This window comes from Colias philodice, chromosome 28 (assembly GCF_061535455.1).
Source record: "Colias philodice isolate Cphi_HAF_F1 chromosome 28, ilColPhil1 Martin Lab GWU primary, whole genome shotgun sequence".
Lineage (NCBI taxonomy): Eukaryota > Metazoa > Arthropoda > Insecta > Lepidoptera > Pieridae > Colias > Colias philodice.
Window position 1 is genome coordinate 3418209 of NC_143113.1, and position 20658 is coordinate 3438866.

Genomic DNA, 20658 nt, shown 5'->3' on the forward strand with positions numbered 1-20658 from the left:
ATATTCCAGGTGAACGTGTGATGGTGTGATCGTCGCGATGATGAAACGCACGGGTCCCAGGCTCGGGCCTGATGAGCCGACGCCGATGTCGCAGAGTCCCGCACAGGTACAAGATATATTCTAATATTATTGCTCTAGAGATTTTTTTTTTCTAATTATAGTTAAAATTTTACATTTATAAAGCATTTGAATGCTATAAAACTAATTATCAAATTATTGTACTTTTTAATTGTATACTAGATGGTTTTTAACCCATATATTTTTTATAGTTTACATACAAAATTAATACATACAAAACAAATGGCATGAACGTATATTCATGAATTTTGGGTTTTCCGTTTTTATCTGCACTTAGATTTGCATAACAACTGTTAAATATTTGTCAAAGTTACAACAACATTAAATAAATAAATGATCTCTGTATAGTCCAATAAATAAATAGACCTCTATGAAATATGGTATATCTTGAGATTGAACAAAAAAAATATTCAGTTAGTAATAAATATTTGAGAACCATCAAATCAAAACATTTTATCCTCGTTACCTCTGTAAGCTACCACAATCGAGAGTTTCGTACAAGAAATTATTGGGCGTCTCATCAAAATAAAGCTACTCGCGGAAAATTAGCTTGATAGTAATCAAGTGCAAAAATGGGCGATGGATCAGGATCCATCCTACTAATAATCTATCTCTATTAGTTCAGGAACTAATAGAGATAGATTATTAGTAGGATTCATCACAACTTTTATATAGTACACAAGAGTACACAATACACATATAAAATTTCATTTCAAAATATAAACACAATGTTTTTTAAGATTGTATGTACATAATAGAAAATCTCCATCAACTGTTTCGGGAATTTATTTGTCATTCTGTAGTGACGCTCATTCTGATTCTTAGGCCACCTTTCCATCTGCAAGAAAACTTGCGCAAGAAATGTCCGACAGTCTGTCTGACAGTACATATCTTGCAAGTCTAATTCCGCGTTTCCACCTGCAAGTAGACTTGCAAGCTGCTGTCAGACAGACTGTCGGACATTTCTTCCGCAAGTTTTCTTGCAGATGGAAAGGCGGCCTTACATAATTTTTATCATGTTTTCTTTCATTCTTGATATAAATTTATCTATTAAGTTGATTTCTTATCTAACCTTCTATTTACAAATTAAAATATGCCATTTTTATGACCATGTATATAGACTATGAGTAGGCGTGGATGTCTGGTTTAGTCATAGTTTACGTTTATTATCTCCATTTTCCTGTTATTACCTTCCTAAAGTAGGTAAGGTATGATTTAATAAATTGTATATTGTGCATGTAATTATGCCAATAAATGAATGAAACATTTAGATTTTAAATGTCTTAAAAACAAAAAATACAGAGATCATAATATTATAATTTCTGAAACTGAAAAGCCGTAGGATATTCAAGAAATAAGTTACCGAAAAATATAGTTAAAACTTATGGAATAAAAGGAAATGATACAATATACTTATTACCTTGAAAAAAAAACAAGAGATTTACAATTTTTAACTGCATAAGTGATAAAAACTGAAATTCATTATTAACATAGGCAAGGCATATCCAAGATAAGGATATGTCACAATGTTAGTCTGCATACTCCTCCGAAACGGGTGGACCGATTCTCATGAAATTTTCTGTGCATATCGGGTAAGTCTGAGAATCGGCCAACATCTATTTTTCATATGTACCACGGGCGAAGCCGGGGCGGGCCGCTAGTATATCCATAAGATATATCCGTGATATCCATTCCCCTCCAGAAAAGTCATTTCCTGTTAATGACAATGCTTTCATGTATTACCTATTTCTCTTTTGGTTAATAAGAAGAGGGAAACAATAAAACAATAAAATTGTAAACTAATTATATTTAAGTTTATTGACTTATGTAAATTACATTTCGTACTGACTTTCACAAATATGCAGCATTCTCGTTAGCAGAATTTTTGGCATCTGTATTAATTAATGTTGGTTGTAGAATTATAATGTGGCACAGCAAGTTATACTTCTAGTATAAATAAAAAATGTATGGTTAGGGACGATCTGAGGGGTTACTGTGATGTCCTAAAGCAGTATACATACCTAATTCCCAGTGTGAGAAAGTGATGGCGCTAGACGACCTATATAGTCCTGTCTTTTTTCCACCCTTGAAAATAATACTGCTTCAAGACATCATAGTACGGGGGCTGAACTCACATAGAATGTAACGGTGGAAACAATATTTGATGATTATGATGAATAATAATAATAGTTTAAAAAAACTAAAAAACACGCTTTTCATAGAAAACCGAACTAAAAAATAGAAAATTTTATCAAATTAGTGTATTGTCATCGGTCCTCAATAAATCTACAAAGTTTGAACGAAATCTGGCCGTTTAAAGTGGGTCAAAATCGCCCCCAAAGAAGTCGGTTACAAACAAACAAACATACAGGTGAAGCTAATATAAAGCGTGTAAAAAATGCTAACGGCTGACGGTCATTATACTATAGAAAATATAGATTCTTCTTTCACAAAAAAACTACTCGACGGATTTGGAAACTTTACAGCAATATAGGTCAGTCAGATTATTACATGAGCTATAGAAATACTAATTTGACCGCCTCCTTGGTACAGTAGTTGACGCGTGAGTGTAACACCGAGGGGACCTGGGTTCGATTCCCGGTGGAGACGAAGAAAAAAAAATGTCTCGGTCTGGCAGGACACAGAAGGCTGATCACCTACTTGTTTGAGTTTGAGTTTGCATTTGCCCCTTACCCCACTTGGGGACATGGGACTTCACTTTTTTATAGAAATACGGATAAAACCGCACTGCACATCTAGTATACGGCCGCGGCGCCGAAATAATACAGGCTACGATGCGATGTGCTACGCTCGTGATCTCGCCTTATAATAAGAGCTACCGGATAATTTATATTGTTACGAAAGGATCCTTGCCTTGCTGCGGTGTCATTCAACTGGCTTGATTGCGTGCCAAAGGATGCGAATCATTATCCAAGTGTAGTATATTTCAATAGCTATCTTATACAGCCGGTTTGGTTAATATATAGGTTTCATATCTTATTAAATGTATCATCATAAGATATAAGGACATTTCATACGAGATTTAATCAATGTTTAAATTTAACAGTTGTGAATTAGCTGCCTCCCGGATAATTTAAGACGTATTTTTTATATTGATATGCATCTTCGTGTACATGACTAAAGAATTCAATCTGGTTTAATTACACGCTTTATATTAGCTTCACCTGTATGTTTGTTTGTTTGTAACCGACTTCTTTGGGCGCGATTTTGACCCACTTTAAACGGCCAGATTTCGTTCAAACTTTGTAGATTTATTGAGGACCGATGACAATACACTAATTTGATAAAATTTTCTATTTTTTAGTTCGGTTTTCTATAAAAAGCGTGTTTTTTAGTTTTTTTTAACTATTATTATTTATTTTGATATAAAAATAGTCTTGCAAAGAATATCACAGTCTATTATTAAATAGTGTGTAGTATCTTCTTATCAGTAGACTAAAGAGACAAAGGTGACCATAAATATAAACGTACAACATTGCCTCAAACTTCACATCAGTGCATCGTGCATATTATATGCATTGCCACAGAAACTTGTCAAGCAGTACATAATTACCTATGAACTTATCACGACGATAAGACCAGTAAACACTAGGTTATCGCCCGTTATCACATACGCTCACGTCTACTCATGTAAACAGCGGCATAAACAAAATATATAGCCTACAATGTTACTGGGACCATCAGTTTAGCAATTGAAGCAAATATACCTTAATTAATTAAAAACGTGAATGTAGACGTATGGTTCTGGGTTATGGGATATGGTGGAGCTGCCGCTGTTTATAGGTATACGTAATGAACGAAATGACCTACTTATTAAAATTTCCACTATTTGGTTTATTATTATCACAACCTTCAAATTAATTTAACATTATTGTAAACACGTAAATATCGAATTAGAATTTAAAGTAGAAAATATGATATTTATAACGAGTCAAATTCATGAGTCCTACGACCTAACTTATAAAAATCAATACTGCTCATAGTGACATATACGACTACATATTACGCATATTATATTCAAGATCCGGCCCTACCCCACTAATATCGATTGCTAAACCCATATAATATGTACGTACACTGGTTGAACTCAAGACCTCTGCTACTGCGTCTATGGAAGCGCGGTAACTGCAAATACACGGAAGGTATATTTATAAAAATCCTATTCAGTCGGTCTATTTCTAAACGAGAGCTGAATCACAGTTGGCACGCGGTGTTCTAGCTATTCTTTATAGTTTATGGTTTACGATCGCGCATCAAAAGATCTGCGAAGGGTTTTTGTTTATTATTTTTGTTTATAATGTCTTAGATTTTTTTACGATAGTCGTAACTGTCTACTATTTAGGCTGTTTCATTGTCTACATTTTATACTGATTTTGAAACAATAAGTCAGTACGTATAACGGATTCTATCATAAACGTAATACGGAGAAATTCGACTTTATTAGGTACGTTACTGATTTAAAATGCAGCAGCTGTACTGCTAATTTACCGCTCCGTTATGAATAATCATTTCATAGACAACTGAGGCAATCTAAATAATTACTACAGATGCCGTGATCAATAACAAAGATTTAACCTTTGCATCAAGCGTCGGTTTTACCTTGTTTGTTTACAACTCGCGCGGCGTGATCGTTGTAGCGACGCGAGTACAAGGTCGCTGCGAAGTGCGTTTTAAATTCTCGAAAACTGAGGTATATGTGTACATACATACAGTTTATCGATTCGCTGGGTGACTACTTGTCTGCGTAATGGGCAATAAATGCGTATAAAGCTTTTGGTAGCTGATATAGCGAGGTCAATCGTTTTTGTATAGATATTAATGTACCTAATGTAAATTTGTATAGTACTATAGGGCATTGGTGCTTGGGATATTTAAATAAAGTTATATAGCCGTTGTAATGTGAAAGATATTTAGCATAGATTTGTTATTTAAGATCACAATGTAATAATAAATTGCCCAAGGTGCATCTATATGTACATATTTGTACGCGCTAAATATAGACATAGACATAGACATAGACAACATGTATTTTCTATCTATTCCCTCAATCCCGTTGCTCACTTGCAATAAGTGTGACAACTGCGTACAGAGGGATATAGCAAGTTAGCATTGGAAGCGTCACACTCTAGTGGGCTATGGCGTGCCGAAAATGTTAAAACACATCCTACTTCTGTTCCTACTAATATTATAAACGCGAAAGTTTGTATGGATGTATGGTTGGTACTCTTTCATCATGCGAAAATTACTGAATAGATTTTGATGATACTTAGCAGTGATAATATATATATACATTTGCTTTTATCCGAGTGAAACCGAGTGACACAGCTAGTATACATATTACATATACACACTAGTATATCTACCAACTATCGACATATTTAGAAATTTTAATATTAATTCACAACTTTCTTTTTGTTATAGATACAACAAGCGGGTGCAAGTAACATGCATACTTTGGCCCAATCGGCCCAACCTCAGATTTTAGGTAAGTTCAGGTGTATTATATTGTTTTAATTATGTATACTTAAATTAAGAATTAAGAATTTTTAATGAGACTTGAACTAGACGTAGGCAATAATTGTGGAATACATTTGAAGAATACGATCTTTTTTATATATTCTTATTGGAATATTTCGAATGAAAGAAGCCACTTAAAATCTCATGTCTATTAACAAATATTCTTTGAAAGCATTTACGGCAACAAGTTTTCTTGCTTAGTAATGAATATAGATTAGGTACAGCATAAATTATTACCGTGGCCGTGCTTTCTTATTCATCTTACAAGTTATAAGTATAAGAGCTGGTAATTTTATAACTCTTGCAATTTATTTAACAAGGCCTTTTTTGAAAAGCTAGGATATTAAATGATCGATTAAGTTTAGTTCATTTGTTTCACTGAAGGAAATTACTGGCATAAAATCATCCATTCACGTACAATAAACAACTAGACTCACAACAAACCTCCAAAATTGTCCGAAGAAAAAGTCTACCCAAGCATATACTAGGCAGAGTTTTCTAATGGTCCATACTCGAGACATTACTGACACGAAATAAGGTGTTAATTTTTATTAAAGTTTTTACGACACTCGCACATATTTTGACTATCTTTTAATATGTACGTGATTAAAATTCAAATACAATTATTTATTGCTTGAACACCGAACACGTACATAAGATGTCGTCTTATGAATTTGAGTCTTGTGAATTTGTTAATGGAAGAAATATGTGGAAACTAAACATGTTCGGACAGGAAACACTGACAACTAAATTGACAACTATTCATCCACATAAATATCAAATCAGAAGTTACGTCTAACAATATGTATGTATAGGTGCAACAGCAATGCTCTCAGTGGGCGGCGGTTTCGGCCGCGGGCCGCCCCGCGCGGGCGCACCGCAAGTCATCAACTATCTCAAGGCGAACGCGGTGCAGTACGCGCCGCCCAAACAGCCGCAAGTGCCGCCGAGGGTTAAGGTGAGTTAAAATTAAAAAAGAATAATAAAAAATTAAAAAAAAATTGTTTTTAGGTGATTTTTTAGGGGGGGGAATAGTGTGTGATATTGGAAGGGTAGGTTACTTTAAATTTAGATAGCGTTCGAGTCAAGGCGCAGAATAATGTGTAATTTGAAAATTAATGAGGTATGTTTATGGCTGAGAAATATTTTACGAGTAAAGTATAACGTATGAATTCTTCTTTCTATAATAATTAAAAAGTGCAAGATATAAAATATTCTATTAATCAGAGAAACTGAAAATAACGTCACATTAGAATACGCATGTAATTCTCGAGAATTTTATAGTCACATAATTATTTATAATAAGTTAATTTCACATTAAAAATAAAATCCACTTATATCTCCTACAATACGCAAGCTACGCGTACCGTACTTATAGTAAACAAGGCAACGTGGCTACATACAATCACTAGCTACCGGCGTTCATACGATAGACGTAAGAGGAGACTGTACATGCGCAGTGAATATCTACATCTACACTAATATTATAAAGAGGAAAACTTTTGTTTGTTTGTTTGTTTGTTTGATTGTAATGAATAGGCTCATAAACTACTGGACCGATTTAAAAAATTCTTTCACCATTCGAAAGCTACATTATCCACGAGTAACATAGGCTAGGTTTTATCCCGGAAATCCCACGGGAACGGGAACTATGCGGGTTTTTCTTTGAAAACGCGGGCGAAGCCGCAGGCGGAAAGCTAGTACATAATAAGAGGAAAATATCGTCTCTTATCGTGATAATAATGTCTGAGAAACGAGTGTTTGCAACTTGGAAAGCACATATTTTTGAATGAAACTTTTTAAAACAAAATGTATTCTTTGATATTCGATTGCTATCATAGTTTAGGAAAATTGAAGGATTTGAGATGGTTTGATATTTGAATAATATTAAATTTTGCTATACGATGACATGAATTTAATAGACCTCAATTATAATTAATTATACATAACCGTATAACATGGAAAGAACTGTACACTTCAAACTTAAAATGTTCGACTTTGAAATATCATAACATTAGCATATCGATGACGCGATCTCTTACCACGTTCCCCTACCTAAATTGTTGACATTTCAACGCACTACAGAAGTTTTCATATCCGTACTTAATATTATAAATGCGAAAGTAACTCTGTCTGTCTGTCTGTTACTCAATCACGCTTTAACTACTGAACCAATTTGCATGAAATTTGTCATAGAGATATTTTGATACCCGAGAAAGGACATAGGCTACTTTTTACCCTGGGACAAAGGATAGGTTTTATCCCGGAAATCCAACGGGAACGGGAACTATGCGGGTTTTCTTTGACTGCGCGGGCGATGCCGCGGGTGGAAAGCTAGTCAAAAATAAATTCTCCAAGCTTCTTGTTTAACTATACCTCAATTTAAATAAATATTCCCTTCTAGCTGGTATCCCAGCAAACCGGCCTACCACTTGGCGGAAGACAATCCCCAAACCCACCAGCAGGTGGGGCTTCCTTCCAAAGGCTCAAAGTGGAAGACGCACTATCTTACCTCGACCAAGTGAAATACAAGTTCAACGCGCAGCCGCAAGTGTATAACGACTTTCTGGACATCATGAAGGAGTTTAAGAGTCAGACGTGAGTATTTATTATTACAAGCTTTATATTAGCTTCACCTGTATGTTTGTAACCGACTTCTTTGGGCGCAATTTTGACCCACTTTAAACGGCCAGATTTCGTTCAAACTTTGTAGATTTATTGAGGACCGATGACAATACACTAATTTGATAAAATTATTCCATTTTTCAATTTCGGTTTTCTATAAAAAGCGTGTTTTTTAGTTTTTTTTAACTATTATTATTGATTGAATGATGACAATGAGTGTTAGAAACATACAAACAAAAATTATTTATTGTGCACCATAGACAAATGAGAATAAACAATAAATCAAAGAGCACAACAGACGGACTTTTCGCTCAAACTGCGATCTCTTCCAGACAACCTGGTGGAGACAAGAGAATTATAATACTTTATTGTACAAAATAATGTAGGTAAATCAAGTACAAACTAATAAGGTACAGTACTCGTCATGTAAAAAGAACGCTGGATGAAAGTGATGGGGTGTGTTTTGGCATGTATCGAGTTTAGCACGAAAGTTATTTGCTGCTTATTTTATTTTTGAAGTAGGCTCTCGAGTCGTGGCCTCGCAACTACATATTTGTTATTCTTATACCACCTCATAACACCAAATAGACCAATAAATCGCCAATGCGAGCTTAACCGTCAGCGTTCTTTTTACATGACGCGACCTATACTAATATTTTGCACAATAGACGGTCTTATTGCTTCACAGCAATCTCTGTTTAATTTTTCTTTTCTTAAACATCAATATGGTTGAAATTACTTATACAAAATTTCACCAACATAGTCAAGCTCTTTTATAGTTAAATAGTAACACAAGAAATGTATATTATTATGTAAATTAGTAGTATGAAGCCGTCTACACACTTACCTGCCGCAGGGGCAATATTGGAACAATATCGGTTGCACGGCGGTCGGAGTAATTTCAGCTGTTCTCTAAATTGCCCCTGTTTGCCTTTACACTTAACAATTATTAAGGAACGAATTTAGGGGGCAATTCCAATATTACCCCTGCTGCAGGTTAATAGCTGGTTTTTAACCGACTTCAAAAAAAGGAGGAGGTTATCAATTCGGCCGGTATGTTTTTTTTTTTATGTATGTACACCGATTACTCCGTGGTTTCTGAAACGATTTACGTGATTCTTTCTTTGTTCGATGCGGGATGGTGTCGAATTGGTCCCATAAAAATTTTATTCGGATAGGCGGTAGTTTTTATTTTATGAGCATTTTTGTCTGTATTTGTAAATGTTGCAAGTGCAAGTTTGAAGTCGGTTGTTTTTAACGCAGTTATTGACTTGTAGATATAACAAGTCGTACATGATGAAACAAATTACCGTTTGAAACAAATGAAAACCAATATGGCTGCATTATTCTATCACTGAATTACACTAAACTCGAAAAATTAAACGGTAATATTAAAACGTTGTATGTAAAATAGTTCACCTTACAGTATAGACACGCCGGGTGTGATCACGCGGGTGTCGAACCTGTTCAAGGGCCATCCCGAGCTGATTGTGGGCTTCAATACTTTCCTGCCACCGGGCTACAAGATTGAGGTGCAGAGTAACGGACAGGTGAGATTATTTTATATATATTGTAGTTGGTGTGGAAATGTTTTGTGATTTCCAAATTGGGATAGGGAAATATAAAATAAATTAAATGATTGGTGATATGTAGCAATGTAATTGATTGTTTTGTATGTGATTTAGTGGGGTGTAGTAGTTTATAAAGTACTAGTGGTCCGCCGGCTTCGCCCGTGGTACCTACATGTTTAAACTATACCATCTCTCAAGTTGGATCGAACTGCACATGGTGTGCGAATTTTATTATAATCGGTTAAGTGGTTTAGAAGTCCATTGAGGACAAACATTGTGACACGAGATTAATATATATTAAGATAATAACATGTTGGGTAAATAATCATAGTTATACAATGTATTATAGCAATGGTTTATCTCCTGGATAAGAATAAGCGAGCGGAACCAGGATGAAGTGCTAGCATTAATTATTATGTTAATTCCTGTATTTTATATGTGTTTGTATTTTATGTATGGCTTAAGGAGAACTATCATTTAATAAAAACACTTCTAAATATGTAATTAAGGTATAAAATATGATAAACAATTTGTTTTATAGCATTCTCTAGTCTAGTTGCATAATCAAAACCACAAACATGTCATGTCTTGACCTGCCTCTATAAAATCAATAATATTACGAAACGTAATGTTCTATTCTTATATTTTGTAAGACTAGTTTTAACTGATGTTTGTGTTTTAATTATCACTTCAACAATTTATATTTTTAAACAAATGATTTATTCTTATTTAAAGAACGCTTCGTTACTCAATTACATTTCTTTATTTATAAAATTATACCAAGTAAAACATTAGTAATATAAAAAATATAAACCAAATGTATTTTTTATAACCATTTGTTTATGCGATATATTACATTAATTGATAAATAAAGATTCCTTTTAAATCGGCAATATGTTTCAATTTTTTTATGAATCATACATAATAGTTTTTTTTTTGCAAAAAGATAAACATTAAATTGGATGCACCTTATCAGAGATGACTATTGACTATCTCTGATTCATACTATTTAAATTTAAAATGATAATAACTGTACTTTTCTCAAATAAAGCAACAAATTTTATTATATTGTTAATTTGAAGAATCACATAACACTGTGTTTCTACAATAAATAATAGAGAAATAAATGCAATGCGTTATAACAATATTTGTAAAGAGAGAGTAGATTAAGCAAAGATTGTCATTATTAAATGAGAAAAATTTATAAAGAGTTTTACTAACTTATAAATACAAATAAATAATAACCGCAGTATCTTTTATCGATCATAATTCTAAATCATATTTAAACACACTGAAAGGTATGAAGTAATCAAAACAACAATATAATATGTACAATCTACATGATGAAAACAATTACCGATTGATCGCAATGATAATACTAATGGCTGCTTTTTAAGTTCTGACCAACCAACCAAACCACTATACCTCACTAATTCACTCCATACTGCATATAACAGCAAGCACTTGCTTCCAGGTGTCAGTATCGATGCTATCCCCCAGAGGGCGTATAAAACCACAATATAAAAAAAGTTGAAATTAAATCTACAATCTACATGATGAAAACAATTACCGATTGATCGCAATGATAATACTAATGGCTGCTTTTTAAGTTCTGACCACCACTAATAACAAGACCTCACTAAACCACTACATACTTCATATAACAGCAAGCACTTGCTTCTAGGTGTCAATATCGATATTAACCCCCAACAGGCGTATAAACAAAGACAAAATTGACATCAATGATATATTTACATGATGAAAACAATTACCGATTGATCGCAATGATAAAACTAATGGCTGCTTTTTAAGTTCTGACCAACAACCGTACATACACACGTATCCATTCAAGTACTCCATATAATAGCAGCTTCACTCTTCTAGGTGTCAGTATCAATGCCGTCGCCGAGCGGTCTGGGCGCGGGCGTGGGCGGCGTGGGCGTGGGCGTGGTGGGCGGCGTGGTGGGCGTGGGCGTGGCGCACGCTCAGCACGCGCCCGCACCGAGCGCGAGTGGGGTACTGCTGGGCGTGCACCATGCGCCCGCGCAACCGCAGCTGCTGCATTTGTTGCCGGTGCAACAGTGAGTTTTTTTGATATTAATAATAATTTTTTTTAAGGTGATTATAAAATTATTCTAGCTTGAAATTTTTTAAAGCATTAATATTAACTACAAACCGAAATAAATTAAAATTTAGATTTTTGTCCACATTCAACATACCTGTATAATATTATGTTCTAATAAGATGTAAATCGAAAAACTACTGAAACTTACTTTAAAAATTCCCCAGCTATAGGCAGGACTTGTCAATAAAAAAAAGGAAGCTTACAAGAATTTTTCTCGAATGACAGATAGCTATTTGTCATATGTAGCAATAAAGAACTCTACTGTTCAAAAAATATCAACAAAATGTTACCAATTCAGTATTTTATACTATATAATATATTACCAAAATGATGAAATTAATTACCGATTGACAGCAATGATATAAACTTGCGGCTGCTCGAAAGAGTTCTGATTACAACCTTTCCATAAGCCTCACAAATACCTCTATACCACAAGTACTATATACATATAAAAATTAACAGGTCTGTCAGTCAAGTGGTGCACAATCTGTCTGTGAATCCGAGCCCAGCGAATACACTACATCATATTTCGCAAGCGCATCAGCAGATTGAGGCAGCCGCTATACAGCATCATTCTAGTGGTGAGTGGAGTAATGTGTTAAAATATTCAATTTAAACATTGTATAAGTACTATTTTACTACTTAAAACGAGTGTTGTCAATTTAGTTTGTCTAATTATAATGTTTAAAATAGTTGTTAACTTTAAATATTGCATACTTAGTTATTGGAATGATTATTGTTAAAATTTCATAGAATTATTATTATAACATTGGAATTAAAACTGTTATTCATATTGTATGTATATTGCTGATTTTCCTTTATGTTCTTTAAAAGCCATACATAAGATACCTAACCACTCTTATGTATGGTGTATGGATAGATAGGATTCTTATTTTGATTGAAGAAATAAGTTACAAAAAATAAAAAGCATCTTTTATAATACTAAAATAAATAAATACATAATACTAATACAATATGCAAACAGGTGGTCCCCCAAGTACAGGCAGTCACGCAACAGCGGCGGGCCAACCGGTAGAGTTTAACCACGCTATCGAATATGTTAATAAGATTAAGGTGAGTGTCTGTTTATGTGTTGAACTAAATAATCATTGCAAATTCATTGTTTAAAAAGTTTGAAATTTCATTATTTTGAGTTTCCTCTGTCACCCTTTTTTATTACGGATTATAGAACAAAAAATGTTCACATGAGTTTATAACCAACTTTCAAAAAGTATAAAATCAAGTTATTAATACTAGAAATTGATGTACATATTCTACTAAATCTATTCTTTAAAAAATATTATTATATACACTTCGTGGTTACTATTTTAACGTCGAATATTATTTATTAATAATTTATTTCAATATTTTAACACAAAATATTCCCCGCAGTCCCGTTTCTCCCGGCAACCGGACAAATACAAGCGTTTCCTGGAAATATTGCACGCGTACCAACGCGGACATCGTGATGTCAAAGAGCCACAGGCGAAACAGCAGACGGAACAAGAGGTTTATTCTCAAGTGAGTATCTGTGCTATAAAAATATAAAAGAAGAAGGTTGCACTCCGGGAGTGCCGGCAGAAGTGAAAACTTGATTATTATCGTTCAGCATGTTTATTTTGAAATGGTATCCGTCTTACGCGTGGAATATAAGGGCTAAAAAAAAACGTCTTACGCTTTTTCGATCAGGTCACGCTAGTTTAAGATTTTATACCCAACGCCGCTAAAGAAGTTTTCAAAAAAGAACGTGTGTACCGAGCACACGTGTCTGAAGTGAAACTTCTTTGCTAAGATTGAAAGGTACCAAAATCCTCGCCTTACTGCATGATATTGCCATGACGCGACCTTGGAATTTTACTCTCAACGCGCCTAAAGAAGTTCCACTTCAATAAATATTATCTTTGGTTTCATTGAGTGCAATAAAAAAGTCGAGGCTAGAAAAGGAGTTAGGTAAAATTATTTGCATTCCTCATATCAATGAGAATTTAGGCACTAATATAAAAAGGTCTGTTTTACTGTAATTGTAACAGAATGAGTTCATAATCACAAGTAATATTGAACTTCTATGTCTCTTCATATACATAATTATATTTGTGAATAAACACCACATAGCGGCGTGGAACGTGTACGTTTTCTTTGTTTCTGTAACAATTCGTGTTGCTGAATATAGAAAAACGTATAGTAATGTGTAAATACGTGAAATCTTTATTCATAACATAAGCTGATTTCATACTAAGTAATTACCTTATTTGTAGTTTTAAAATTTAAATCAAAGTGGAATAAGTGAATTGAGTGTCAGGTGGCCATAGCAATACAAAGTATTAATTATACTTATTTGTATGAAATGACTTGTATATTAAACAATAATTTGTTGAACAGGTGGCAAAACTATTCGAGAACCAAGAAGATTTACTAGCGGAGTTTGGTCAGTTTCTACCGGATGCTAAAGCGGTGACGAAACCACCGCACATACCGACGCACGCCAGATCGCCTCCTCCGCCGGTATGTATTTATAAATTAAATAAAAAAAATGGGTTTTCTGTAAAGTCGGTTTACTGACGATAGTAAATTTGAACGTGACAACGTCCGATTGTGCTTCTTTGTCACTCGTTCCGCGCTCTCGCTCGCACTTCAAGCCTTACATGGAACGCCTCAGAGCGAGGTAACGCCGCATGAGTCATGTTTTTTCGTGCGTGCAGCCGGCGCTATCGAATTATAAGACGTCGTCACGTCAATAAATAGTGAAGAAATAACATTTTTTAGACGCCATAAATGAAACAAAGAAAAATATCTTTAACAAAATAGCATATTCTATGCGCAGTTGTTTTTTTTTTAAGAAAAAATAATGAAAATGCATAGTTCTTTATTTATAACACACTTTTATAAGCTTCACCTCTGTTTGTATATAACCGAAACCTCGATATTGAACAACTTTAAACGACAGATTTGATTCAATCTTTGCACACTTATCAAGGTTTTTTGACAATATATAATAGTTTCATGAGTTTATACGTGCTTTTAATTTTTTTTTACTGTATGTTTAATTATAAACTAGAGTAAACTATAATTTATATAAAATACACACATACATTGAAATATCAATATTAAATATGTTTCTTATAGGCACGAGTGGAGCCCGAACCGGAGAGATTTACAAGCGCTGCGTCTGCATCGCCGCCATTACCCCAACATCCTATACACCATCCACAGGTAAATAGTTACATACATACATACAAATACTAAAATTAAATATAATATATTGACTAGGAATAAAGTCTCGAAAAAAATAGGTGTTTTTAACATATTTTTACGACAATACTATAACACTTGTGTAACACTTAAACAAGATGTAAATAAAAAGTACATATAAATTTTCAATTTTTTTATGTTAAAATAGTAGAATTATGATTCAGAAATGATTTATATTATATAATATATCTACGTAAAATAATTGATTACATGAATTTGTTCAGGTCCCAAAACACACGAGCGCAAGTAACGTGAGCGCTCCGCCGCCGCAGCATCATCATCTCAAGAGATCCCCCAGCTTCTCGTCTTCTACACCAATTTGTAAGTAAAAATATTTGTGTAAAAACAATAAAAATGTGTCCAGTCTGTAGTTTACTTTCGTTTGATGAAGTAACTTTGTATAATACTACAGTTAAATATTGAAAATGTCATGACTTTCGATTACATTACATTTACTACAACAAAACTGCTTATCACTACATAGTATAAAACAAAGTCGCTTTCTCTGTCCCTATTTCCCTATGTCCCTTAGTATGCTTGAATCTTTAAAACTACGCAACGGATTTTGATGCGGTTTTTTTTAATAGATAGAGTGATTCAAGAGGAAGGTTTTAGTATAGTTAGGTTTTTAGGTTAGTTTATTAGATTTTAGACAAAGCGGGCGAAGCCGCGGGCGGTAAGCTAGTAAATTAATATAAATATGAAAAATAATTAACAATACCATTCTTTCATATAGCATCCGGCGCGCCTCCCGCCAAAAAGCCCCGCGGGTGCGCTGTTGCCGCGTCGGGCGCGTTGCGTGACGTGTCGTACGCGGAGGCCGCCAAACTGGCAACCGCGCACGAGTACAACTTCTTTGATAGAGCGAGACAAGCGCTCAGGTCGCCGCATGTGTATGAGAACTTTTTGAGGTGGGTTGAATGTTATGGAAAATAAATTGTTTGAAAAAATTGTATCTGTGGCATAAATACTGTGTATGCCATTTAAAAATTTGGTTTGCAAGAAACAACCGCTAATAAATCATTTTGTCAGCGTACAAAGATTTTGTTAACAATAATTAAAATCAGGCTGCAATTTGTGTTCTGTAAATATTGTTAAGTAGGGAACCATAGTAAAAATTAAGTCATAAATGTTTTTATTCTAGTAATTAGCTTGAGTGATAAATAGCTGTCTATAATAAATACATCTAGGCTTGATACAAAAACAATGGTGAAAATTACAATTTTCAATGCTCAAGATATTTAATTTTAATAATTATGTATGTCTATTCTATTGATATAAGCCCTTTTGATCGCAATAATCAATTAATAAATAATTTTTAAAAAAGTCTCAAATTTTGATATAAATCTTTATAATAAATAATATAGAACAATAAATTAACTCCCTTTTCCATACAGATGCCTGCTACTATTCACGAACGAGATAATATCGTCATCAGAACTGCTATGTGTCGTGTCACCGTTCTTATGCAGACATCCTGAATTACAAAAATGGTTGCAAGACTTTCTGGGTCCGGTTTCACCACCCCACACTCCAACGGCACCTAATTCAGGTATATTCAATGTTTATCTATAAACAACGTCGAAATTGATCATTTATTTATTTAAATTATGACAAAAATAAAAAAGTGAAGTCCCATGTCCCCTATTGGGGTAAGGGGCGGATGCATTATCATCTGTTTCACTGATCGATTTTCTTTAGGGACAAGTAGGTGATCAGCCTTCTGTGACCAGACCGAGACATTATTTTTTTTTCTTCGTCTCCACCGGGAATCGAACCCAGGACCCCTAGGTGCTACGCTCACGCGTCAACCACTGTACCAAGGAGGCGGTCAAAATGACAAAAATAACATTAATACAATAGAAAGGCATAGTTTGTACAAGAGGCGGCCTTATTGCTAAGCAGCAATCTCTACCAGTCTATCATTCTTCATTAATAAAATGTATAAACTATAAAATGAATGTCAGAAAATTCGAATAATGAAGATGATGCCAAACGCCGATAAACACTTGTAAAAAGTTCTAAGTAACTTGAATACTGGTAAGTAATTCGAAGTCCTAAAAATAAATTCATTACATATTAAAAATGTTTTAAAGAGACAATGATGACAAGAATGCGATGTGTGCTACAGATTGTCAGTGGTGATACACGCATGCTGCCTTCCTTCTGATGTCTCTAATTGTAAATAATTCTTCAATTTTATCAAAATAAAAATGAGGAAAATCTAAACTTCCCCAAACACTGCTAACAACAAACATTTTTTTCTCTACACACACCTAATAATATAAATACCTTATACTTAATAATTTTTATTCAAGTAAGGGCTGATTTTCAATCGTTGCTTAAAACTTATTCGTCGAATAACATATTAAACTACCATTTAAAAAATGATTGCTAATTGTCCGTATTTGACAATTTACAGGTGACATTTTAAAATGTTCGTGTAATACTTTATTGGACAGATAAATTTTAACCAAGGATTGAAAAATCGGCCCTAAAACATACACTTTTATTTAACTTATGACAAAACACAAGTTAAGTTCTCTACACAAAAGTAAACATTACATACAGAAATTTATTACATAAAAAAATAAATAGCTTTCATAAACTGGATAATTTGTTCATTACATTTAATTTTTACTCCAACAAAATCCATACTAATATTATAAATGCGAAAGTAACTCTGTCTGTCTGTCTGTTACTCAATCACGCCTAAACTACTGAACCAATTTGCATGAAATTTGGTATGGAGATATTTTGATACCCGAGAAAGGACATAGGCTACCTTTTATTGCGAAATATGTACCGCGGGCGAAGCCGGGGCGGACCTCTAGTAATTAATAATCAATCGTTACACAGGTTACAACAACACAAGCGGTTCATCCACACTTCTCGGCTATGAGAGATCTCGTTTAGGTTCTGAGAGCAAATCTCGAGAGCCGTTAGGGCTTCCATCTGCGCTTGCTTTATCTACACCACTGCGGCATGATAGACCGCAGACGGAGACTAATTTGGATCTGGGTAAGTTGGAAATTATTTCAATGTAAAAAAATTGGAAAAAAGGGTTGCTCTCCGGGAGTGCCGGCAGAAGTGAAAACTTGATTATTAACGTTCAGCATGTTTGATATTTTGGAATGGTATCCGTCTTACGCATGGAATATAAGGGCTAAAAAAAAAAAAACATCCGTCTTACGCTTTTTCGATCAGGCCACGTGTCCTGACGCGAGTTTAAGATTTTATACCCAACGCCGCTAAAGAAGTTTTCACTTCAAAAACTCATTATTTTTCGATTATAATATGTTTCGTGGTATGGTGGGATAGGTTATGCCAGATTTAGTAACGAATAGTTCCAGTTTGTTTTCGCTTTTAATATATTGCTATCCTCAGTGTTCCAAGTCCATTTATTTATAAGAAAATGTTGAATAAGTTACAATATAGAGAGCAGTTTCCACTGCAGAATTTGTACACTAAATTTATAATCTTCAAAACTATATAAATATAGTAATAATTTTATTCAGTTAAAAAAAAAAATTGTTTCTACTTTTCTGTGAGTTTTATTAGAAAAGCCTTTATTAATTATGTCTAATACCCCATTTTCTTACAGATCTATCAACATGCAAGCGTTTAGGCACATCATATTGCGCTTTGCCAAAAGAAGCGGCTTCGAGACGTTGTTCCGGTCGCACCGCGTTGTGTAAAGAGGTTAGTATTTATTTTTCTGTGCAAAAATCTATAAAAATGAAACCCGTTTCGCGTTGTCACGGCATTACGTGTGAACGGGTGGACCGATTTCGATAATTATTTTTTTATTATATTCCTTGAAGTACGAGGATGGTTCTTATGTAGAGGAAACATAAATATGTACCACGGGCGAAGCCGGGGCGGACCGCTAGTTATAAATAAATATAAAGAAAAAATAAATCACCAATGTATCAATTCATTTGTCTGTATAAGGCATAAGAAGAATGATCCATATAAAACAGGTTTAAACCTAGCATAGGGGGTCATTTTTTAAACGGGTAGTATTTAAACGAGTGACTGTAAATTAAAGTTTTAGTTATCAAAAATAATTAATTGGGGTAACAGAATTACTAAGTGAGCGACTGACTGCGAGCGATGAAAAATTAATAGATCAGCAACTAACAAACATTAATTTGCGTAACATAAAATACAAAATGAGCAGCTTCATAATATTTGAGCGACCTAATATTAATCGTTTGAGTGACAAAATTACGTCTTGTATTATTTTCATTATTTGGCATATGATTTTGGCATTTTATCTTAATCGAGGTATTTCGAATAGAAAAATCACTTTGAAAAATACTATAATGGACAGAGTAGGCTGTAGTATCAGTTCAATTTGTTTTTGAAAGATTTATCAAATAACTATTTGAACAATTTATTCTAGTGTTTTTAGTCGCTCTAGATGAGCGTAATTTAGTCGCTCACTTAGTAATCTATTCGCTCAACTAGTCATTTAGTCGCTCATATAGTAATGTAATCACACAGTTAGAATTCTAATTTATTTCATTTATTTCAGATAAAGTATCCATATAATTGTTAGTAATTGGCCTTAAAAACTATGTTAGTATTACAATTCTATCTAATATTAAAAACAATCTTATATCACAAGCTGCTTGAGACATGGATTTTGACCCAATGTCTCAAGACATTGGTATCCCATCTATCCACGAATACAGCTAGGATGCTGCTGGACGATTGCCGGACACGGCGCATCATGGATGCCGCTCTTTTTCGCATGATTGCGTGGAATCCGTCAGTGCGCGCCTCCGCAAACATTCCTGACGCACTGCAGTATCTCGGCAACCCCAGCAACATCCTAAAAAAATTGTTATACTGAACCCGGAGGGTATTGATCGCCCTCTGGGTGTAACTAACCCATAGGCTGCACGTGTAAAAGGATTGGCAAAATGCTTTAAATAGACTCACCTTTACTTCGCGAGAGCAGCGTGCAAACCTACGGGCCAGCATGTTACCCCTGACGGCCAGCGCCCTCCTCTCCCTCTCAATGTCGGCGTCATCCACGAGTTCATCCGTGACCCAGTGGCCCAGATACTTGTATTGAGAGACCCTCTGTAATGGTGTATGGTCGAGAAACACCGGCGGTACTGTGTCAACTCTAAAACCACGAGATTGAAACACTAAAAGGTTACTCTTCTTAACATTATATCTGAGCCCGTGGGCCACGGCAAATTCTTCACACTTTTCTAAAAGTTTTCGTAACGCACTGATTGAGGGAGCCAACAAAACCATGTCGTCCGCGTAACTTAAATTGTTGACAAATTTACCGTCAATCGAGCAGCCGACACCAGTTCTATTGAGCCCCCCAATCAGCTCATCCACATAAAGGTTAAAGAGCCGAGGAGACGTCAACCCCCCCTGTCTCACTCCGCACTCCAACCCGTACGGTTCAGAGAACACGTTATTCCACTTCACCGCATTAATCTGGTG

General features: G+C 34.5%; 1 protein-coding gene across 10 annotated transcripts in view; it reads left to right on the top strand.

The window, feature by feature from the left end:
* Positions 1-20658, top strand: part of Sin3A (SIN3 transcription regulator family member A) — a 48195-nt gene that overhangs the window by 12173 nt on the left and 15364 nt on the right. For 8 of the 10 annotated variants that reach the window (XM_089712120.1, XM_089712125.1, XM_089712126.1 and 5 more), the window contains exons 2-17: positions 10-106; positions 5521-5584; positions 6432-6574; positions 8021-8214; positions 9656-9791; positions 11697-11893; positions 12400-12518; positions 12923-13011; positions 13330-13458; positions 14317-14439; positions 15061-15147; positions 15411-15507; positions 15923-16097; positions 16584-16738; positions 18046-18207; positions 18791-18888. In XM_089712120.1, the coding sequence (XP_089568246.1) occupies positions 38-106; positions 5521-5584; positions 6432-6574; positions 8021-8214; positions 9656-9791; positions 11697-11893; positions 12400-12518; positions 12923-13011; positions 13330-13458; positions 14317-14439; positions 15061-15147; positions 15411-15507; positions 15923-16097; positions 16584-16738; positions 18046-18207; positions 18791-18888 (2037 nt within the window). In that variant the 5' untranslated portion in view covers positions 10-37. The remainder of the gene's footprint in view (positions 1-9; positions 107-5520; positions 5585-6431; positions 6575-8020; positions 8215-9655; positions 9792-11696; positions 11894-12399; positions 12519-12922; positions 13012-13329; positions 13459-14316; positions 14440-15060; positions 15148-15410; positions 15508-15922; positions 16098-16583; positions 16739-18045; positions 18208-18790; positions 18889-20658) is intronic. The other 2 variants (XM_089712129.1, XM_089712127.1) reach the window with 1 other exon arrangement.